We start from the raw sequence: 7,991 nt of genomic DNA on the forward strand, positions 1-7,991 counted from the left end.
CAGAACTCATGTGACTTAACTTTGTCAGTATGGCTTATTTCAATTAATAATCTCAAATTCCATCTACTTTCCTGCAAACGACATAATTTCATTCACATTTATGACTAAGAAAGCCTCCATTTTTTATGTATATGTGTGCGTGTGTGCGTGTGTGTGTGTATATATATATATATATATATATATATATATATATATATATATAACATTTTCTTTGTCTATTCATCCAGTGAGGCAAACATAGGCTTGTTCCATAGTTTGGCTATTGTGAATTGTACTGCTATAAACATGGGTATGCATAAATTGCATGCATGTTTGCATGTATGTTGAATTTAATTCTTAAAAATAATTACTGAGGGGTGGCACAACACGATCATGTAATGGTTCCAATTCTAGGCTTCTGAAGAATCTCCATATTGAATTCAAGATTAGTTGTACTCATTTACAATCGTATCATTAGTATGTAAGTGAGAAACATTGCTTTAAAGGTGAGCAAACAGGCAAGGAATGTGGGGTAATCCACGGTGCTCAGGGTCTCTGTCATCTGATGTATATAGTTGGGACTAGTCTGTGCTCTATGAACATGTCCATTAAGTTCCATTTTATTCTCTAGTGAAAATTGGGTCCTCCAACATGTAAAGTTACCTAACTCTAGCTGCATGCTATAAATTTTGACATCTCCCATCTGTTTATGACAGAAGGAATCTACTTTGTTTTTATGGTGAGCCACAAAAACTTTTTAAAACAATGCATTAACAGTATAAAATATTCACTTACAGATATAACTTTTGTGTGGATATTGACCACACATTTCATCTTTTTCAGTATAGTTCTTTAAAAGATGTATCATTAGATCTTGTTTAAATCATTTGACACAGTAAACTTACTCTTAGCTATTTACCTGAGCAAATGAAAATTATATGTGATGTAAATATATCAGTGTTTACACAATTTTATTCTTATTCAGTATAAAACTGGACAAACCCTAAAGTTCTAAAGTGGGGAGATGTAGAAGTGGGAGAAGTGGAGAGAAGTGGGTAGAATAGGTATTGAGTGGAATAATACTTCGCAATAACACAAAACCACTAATGCTCAGCATAACACGGATGAATCTCAGTTGCAATGAGGAAACATAGGCTCAGAAGGGAACACACTATATCATTAGCAAATAATAAAAAAGATGGGATAGCATATTACCCCTCTCACAATGTCAATTACCAAAAAGTAAAGAGATATCAAGTTGATATTGGGAATGTGGATAAGGGACTCTTTAACAATATTGGTATGAATGCAAACATGTAACCTTTGTGGATAATTATATTCTTAAAAATTAAAATGGAGCTAATAGTGTGTCATGCCTATGTTATGGAATATTATTTAACTTTAAAAGTTTGTAAAATATACTTTTTACAATGTGGAGCAAACTGGCTAAATGAAATAAGCCAGACTTAGATAAACAATGTATGAACTTACTCTTATGTAGAAATTTAAAATAGTTGAATGAATAGTAAGAAGCAGACCTGTTACCAGGAACAGAGTGGATGATGAAATAAGGAGAACTAGAATAAATAAATTTTAAAAAGAACACTAAACAATATGAGTAATCTAGAGAAAATGTAGCATAAGCATTATAGTAAATAATATATTATTGCATACAGAACATTGTGCTGAGAGAAGATTGTAGCAGCTCTAACCACAAACACAGACTAATACTACAGATTCCTACTATACACACACACAGACACACATACACCCACATGCTCACACACCCAACATGTCTGTGTAAACTGATGAACGTGCTCATTTTATTTTACTATAAAAGCATTTTACTAAGTGTATGCACATCAAAATTTCATGTTAAACCCTCAAGTCTATACCATAAAAATGAATTTAAAAAAATAAATAAGGCACAACTGTGCCAACAAACAAAACAGATTGATGGTTGCCTGAGTCAGGGTGTAGTATGTGGTTGATGGTGAAATAACATAGGAGAATTTCTAAGTTTTAATTTTTATACATAAGTTACATCGTAAATAAAATTCAAAAATTGAAAATTAAAAGGCATTCACAAAATGATAGGACTTCTGTTACTTTATCACCAACATCATCGTTGCTTTTTGAAGATAAAACAAAATCATATACAACCTCCAACTCTCCTCAAAAACAACAACCTCCCCATATGCTACTGCTCAGACATTCCTCACTTTATAGCTCTGTTACATTGGACAAGTGACTTGGCTACTGTCATCCTCTTTCCTCAATTGCAAATAAGTATACCTGATCATGATTAAATGGTAGTACCAGAAAAGTGTCTGAAATACACCAGCAATTGAACAAATAGTGAACTTTTAAGTTCTCTGACTGCTTTTCCTGGTACACATATACTATAGCTATACTTTGGAACTTATGTGTCCCCCAAAGTACTATCTATTAAATAAAGGCCTGGTCCCTGGTTTGGGGTCATTGTGAGATGGTGAAACCTTTCAAAGATGGAGTCAGTCAGAGATATTCCACTCACTGTACCATGTCCTTAAACAAGGTACTGGGATCCCAACTCTTTCTTCTTTTTCTCTTTCACTTTTTGAAAGAGATATCAGTTGTTTTGCGAAGTCATGTGTATATGCTGTGAAGTTCTCACTACCACAGACACTAAGAACAGGGCCCTGTAATCATGGATCAAAACCTCTAAAATCATGGTCAAAAATCTTTTCTCATTATAAGGTGATATCTCAGCCATTTGTGACTGAGTTAGCTTAGGATAAAAGCTGACCTTGAAAGGTGTCACAGCGAGATACTCAAAACAATATACAATGATGTAGTGGAACCATTAAAACAATCTATTACAATTAAAATTGTGTGAATATGGTCTATATCTTTTTTTCCCTCCACATAGTCTTACTGGACTCTAATCGCCCTTTTCTCACACTGAAATTTTTAATGGGAACCTGAAATCACATAAAGGGAAATTGTGGATAGGGGAGATTACAGTATGAGCTCTGCTCACCCTATATGTAGAAACAGAAGTAGAAAATGTAGTCCAAGCATGGTGATTATTACATCCAAGAGTGAGCAAAATCAAGAGAGGAGAAATGAAGGCCACCTTCAGAACAAATGTCTCCAGTGAGTTGTAAGAACCTTATTAAATTAGACTGGATCTATATGCTGTTTTAATATTGCAGTACAGTAGGGGGTTACCTTCCATTTTCATCATTGAGGGAAATACCAGATTATGTTTTCACAATCAAATTGTGAACTTCAGATGTCCACTGAAGGAAGCACTGAGAATGATGAGACCCAAATGCTCCTCTGACTCACAGGAAGCACAAGTCCAAGTGGGCCCTTAAGTCACCAGCACAATGACAACATTGTGATGCTGAGCTGGCCAGAACTGCCCTCCACAGAATTCTGAAGAACACACATATAGGTACAGTCATGTGACACCAGAGACCCACAACAAATAGAAGAGTGTTACTTCCTCTACACACACCAGAGAACAAATGCTAAACATCATTTTGCTGTTTGAACCAGCTTTTAATTTTCTTTGAATAGAGTAACTCTAATCCAGCACAGACAGTTTCATGTCCCTTGAGGACTAAGTTGAGAGAAAGTAGGTGACTAAGGATCCCCAAGAGAAAGAGAGGGAGAGTCTTTCCAATCATTGCTCCACTTAAAACACACAGCTGAAAAGTTTCTCTACCCAGAGTCCCTTTCACATGCAATGAGGAGGACACATTCTCACTGAAGTTCTCACTGCAGAAAACAAACTGGACTTCATTTTAGAAGTAAGGTAAAATCCAAAGAAAGTTCATCAACAAAAGCCTGTTTCCAGTAGTGGTAGCTCTGAGTAAGTATATCACAAACCGATGTTGGAGTTTTCACTTTTCATCACACCCACTAATTTAGAAATTATTTAGCACATATATATATTTATAATTTTTAATTGGTGCATTTTGATTATGCAGAAAAATAGTTCCATTGTGACATATTCTTACATGTAAACAACATATCAACCACTGTTACATTTCCATCCCCCACCATGCCGTAATCATGCATGCACATTCACAAGTTTGGTTGGATTCATTCCACAGTCCTCCCCTTTTCCCATCTTTTCTTCTTTCTCCTCAAATCCCTTCATCTGTTCTACTGATTTTTCCTGTTTTTAAAAACAGTTTTAATTTATCCAGTGACTGATTAATTAATTCCCTTCCCAAAATATTTATGGAAATATCATCTAAATTCTAATTGTACTGATTACATCCTGGGATCAAATGAGATATGCTCTAGAAACTAAATTTATTTGTGATAGACCCACAAAAGGCCTTCAATAGTACTAGCAAGTAATCATATTTGACTTTAGATATGCAACAGATCTGGAAACAGACTATTGAAGAGGCAGAGCTTGGGGAAGAAAACAGACAATGGCTTCTTCAGTTGTTAAGATGGAAAAATGCATACATTGAAGGCAAAAGAAAGAAAATGACAATAGAAATGAAGAGGAAGTAACTGAATTAAATGTTTGGATATAACAACTGAGCCCTGGAGAAGCAATCTGGAATACAGACAAGAGTGCTATCAGGTGACTATTGGGTATTTGAGAGAATAATTAAGACATTTATAAAAGCATTGTTTATGCTAAAAGACTGTGAGTTGGAGTTTGACAGGTTGATAGGAAGGTTGAGCTGGAACTTTCTATGTATATACCACATACAACTCTTGACACTATACTCTGGATTCCTGAGATAAAGGAACAGATTTAAAATTTCATCTGCATGTACTATTTAAAATCAGTAAAACTGATATTGAATAAAAATATAGGAATAGCCCATGAATCACCAAATAAATGAAGGATGAGCAGAAGGGAGGTGACCTTTGTATAATAGCAAGAAGTACAGAACAGTATGAAATAGGCCCAATTTTGTTACATGCATGTGTGAATGTGACACAATGAAACACACTCTTTTGCATTATTATACACCAATAAAATTTTTTTTAAAGAAATGTAGGAGAAAAATTTGGAATGAGCTGTAATAGAAACAGTTTTCATTCTGCTGCAATTAACAGAAAAAGATGTTTATAGTGTATGGAAAAAACTAGAGATCAACTTTTTCTCATTAAAAAAAGAATTTAAAGACTCTTGATATCTTTTGTTGGTTAGCTTAACTTACCCTTTGAGTCCTACTTTCTTTCAAAAATTTTCAATGTGTCATTTGTAGTATATAACATTTAGAACTTCACACCTGTTGCACCTTCAGGAATAACAATACCATTAAATGAATGAAATGATGGGTGAATAGAGTGCCTGCACCCTATGAAACTTTGTTTCTACATCAAATGCTCAATGTTCAATGAATCAGTGGCTGTAACATCAGGATTAGAAAAATCACATTCATGTTCCTAATCTGAGATAAGGAATTTCTTCAGAAATTGAGCGATTTCAGCCAAAAGTGTGAACAAAGGGAATTTCATTGACAAATGGCAGGAAGGAGAACAGCATTATAAATCCAAGAAGCCAAAGACAAGATTTGTTTGTTACAGAAACAAAGTCATGATAATGAGAAGCAAATCCTACAGCTACATAAAAAGAAATGATGACCCAAAATGGACAATGGCATGAAATATTCATAATTCAGATTTCTTCACAAGAACTAATGCATCTGTATAAACTGGATTATTTTGACTTATGTTATAAACAAAAAGTAAGGATTGCCAGTAAAGGGTTGGGTGGAGTAAGGTGTAATTAGAAAGGGTCCACCATACAGCTATTTCATATTTAAGTAGAAAGTTTGCTGCATTGATAGGAGTCAACAGAATTTAAAGGAAATACAATTCAATGATATCTGGGCAAGTTCCAGAGTGCCTTGAAGGGGCTATCCTTGTGCCACGTTGAAGAGTATGGGTTACCAGTATCCTACACCTCTGGATAACAAATCATGGCTGTAAGGGCTTATCCATTTAAGACTCAGATTCTTCATTTACATAATGGGTCTCATTTAACAATATCTACACATGAATTGTGTGGTTTTAAAAATAATGAAGTGGTTATACCAAAGCTCTGTATGAAGGATGAAAATAATAAGTATTAATATCATCAATATTTAAAGAAAATTTGTGTTCATTACCAGGTTTTCATATTAATTTAATGGTCATAAGTAGCCAGTGCTGATGCCCACACATCATGTGAATAACAATCTTGACATGTAAATTTCTACTTCACTGGTGAAATATATGTTAAGCAAAAAAAAAAAAAAATGTGTCTTACTGCAGCAGAATAGTATGAGAACACTTTGGTTAACCTGAGATCATTAGGCTGGGAAAACACCCAGAAAGAATTTAGAAAACATTTCCATAAATCCTAGAGAGGCAATGCAAGCAAAACAAACACTTCTAGTCAGATAAAAAGGGAAAGAAATAATTTTATTCCCATATACTATACAGTGTAATTTCCTTTTAATTGAATCACAATAATTTGCTGTTTCTATTACTTTACTTATTTACATGTTTGTCAATGAATTCAATGATATTTTAACTAAGGGTTTCTGGTGCACAGAATGGGAAGCACAAGTTAATACCACAGATTCTGACTCTTCATCATGTTCTATCCACAGGTGGTTCAAAACCAGCTCTTGTGACCAGAGCAATGGATGGACTGAATGGCTCTGTGGTTTCTGAGTTTGTGCTGCTGGGACTCTCAGGTTCTTGGGAAACTAAAGTTATTCTCATGATAACATTCTCCTTGCTCTACATAGGGATCATCCTGGGAAATTTCTTTGTTGTCTTTTTGATAATTGTTGATTCTCACTTACATTCTTCAATGTACTTGCTGCTGGCCAACCTGTCCTTGAATGATATTGGTGTTTCCTCCACCACAGTTCCTAGGATGATCACAGACCTGTTAAAGGAACACAAAGTAATTTCCTTCCAAAGTTGTATGACACAGACATGCTTCATCCACACCATGGGAGGAGTAGAGATGGTGCTGCTCATAGCCATGGCATTTGACAGGTACGTAGCCATCTGCAAACCTCTCCACTACTTGACTATTATGAAACCAAGAACATGTGTTCTGTTGATAGTCATCAGCTGGGTAACAGGAGTGATCCATGCTATGACTCAATTTTCATTTGTTATACATTTGCCTTTTTGTGGTCCTAATAAAATAGACAGCTTTTGTTGTGACTTTCCCAGGATCATACAGCTTGCATGCTCTGATGCAGCCAACTTTGAGTTTGTTGTTGCTGCCAACAGTGGCGTCATAACCATAGGGACCTTCTTCCTGCTCCTCCTTTCCTATGTCTTCATTTTGGTCACTGTCTGGAAACATTCCTCTGGGGACTTGTCCAAGGCTCTTGGCACATTGTCAGCTCACATCACTGTGGTGGTTCTATTTTTCACTCCATGCATATTTATCTATATGTGGCCATTTCCCACATCATCAGTTGACAAATACATGTTTATTGTTGATTTTGCTATCACTCCTGCCTTGAATCCTCTCATCTATACATTGAGAAACAAAGATATAAAGATAGCAATGCAAAGACTGAACAAGAAGTTTCATTATGACAGATTTTGCTGATCTTGGACACTGAAACCATACATCCACCTGCCTGCTGGACATCTACCCTTAGGCATTTGCCAGTTAATATGGCCAACTGAATATGACAGCTACCTCAATGAGTTGTACCTACCGATAGTAAGACTATGTCTTCTCTTCCTCCAGAGGAAGCATTTGCTCATTTCTTATATTATACTAACATCAGAAATGAAAATCCACTATGAAATTTTTAGGGGGAGAAAGAATTTGAATAAATAAGGTTATATGAATTAACTTGTAATCATTTGGGCAAAAATATAATTACATCCTTTCTGTTTCACATAGAGTATTAAGTAACCTCAAACTTGCTTTGTTGAATATGAGGGATCATCTCAAAGAATGGTTATATAGATAGAGCTAACTCTAGTTGCTCAAATCCATTCCCTCCAAATAATATCTGAGA

At 35.2% G+C, this 7,991-nt stretch overlaps 1 protein-coding gene across 1 annotated transcript; it reads left to right on the forward strand.

The window, feature by feature from the left end:
• The first annotated feature begins 6,634 nt into the window (after nt 1-6,634).
• On the forward strand, nt 6,635-7,570 carry LOC114084771 (olfactory receptor 4F15-like). The gene has a single exon (XM_027925791.2). The coding sequence runs from the start codon at nt 6,635-6,637 to the stop codon at nt 7,568-7,570; it is 936 nt and encodes a 311-aa protein (XP_027781592.2).
• The last annotated feature ends 421 nt before the right edge of the window (nt 7,571-7,991 follow it).

Source organism: Marmota flaviventris, chromosome 2 (genome assembly GCF_047511675.1).
Source record: "Marmota flaviventris isolate mMarFla1 chromosome 2, mMarFla1.hap1, whole genome shotgun sequence".
In the NCBI taxonomy this organism is placed as follows: Eukaryota; Metazoa; Chordata; class Mammalia; order Rodentia; family Sciuridae; genus Marmota; species Marmota flaviventris.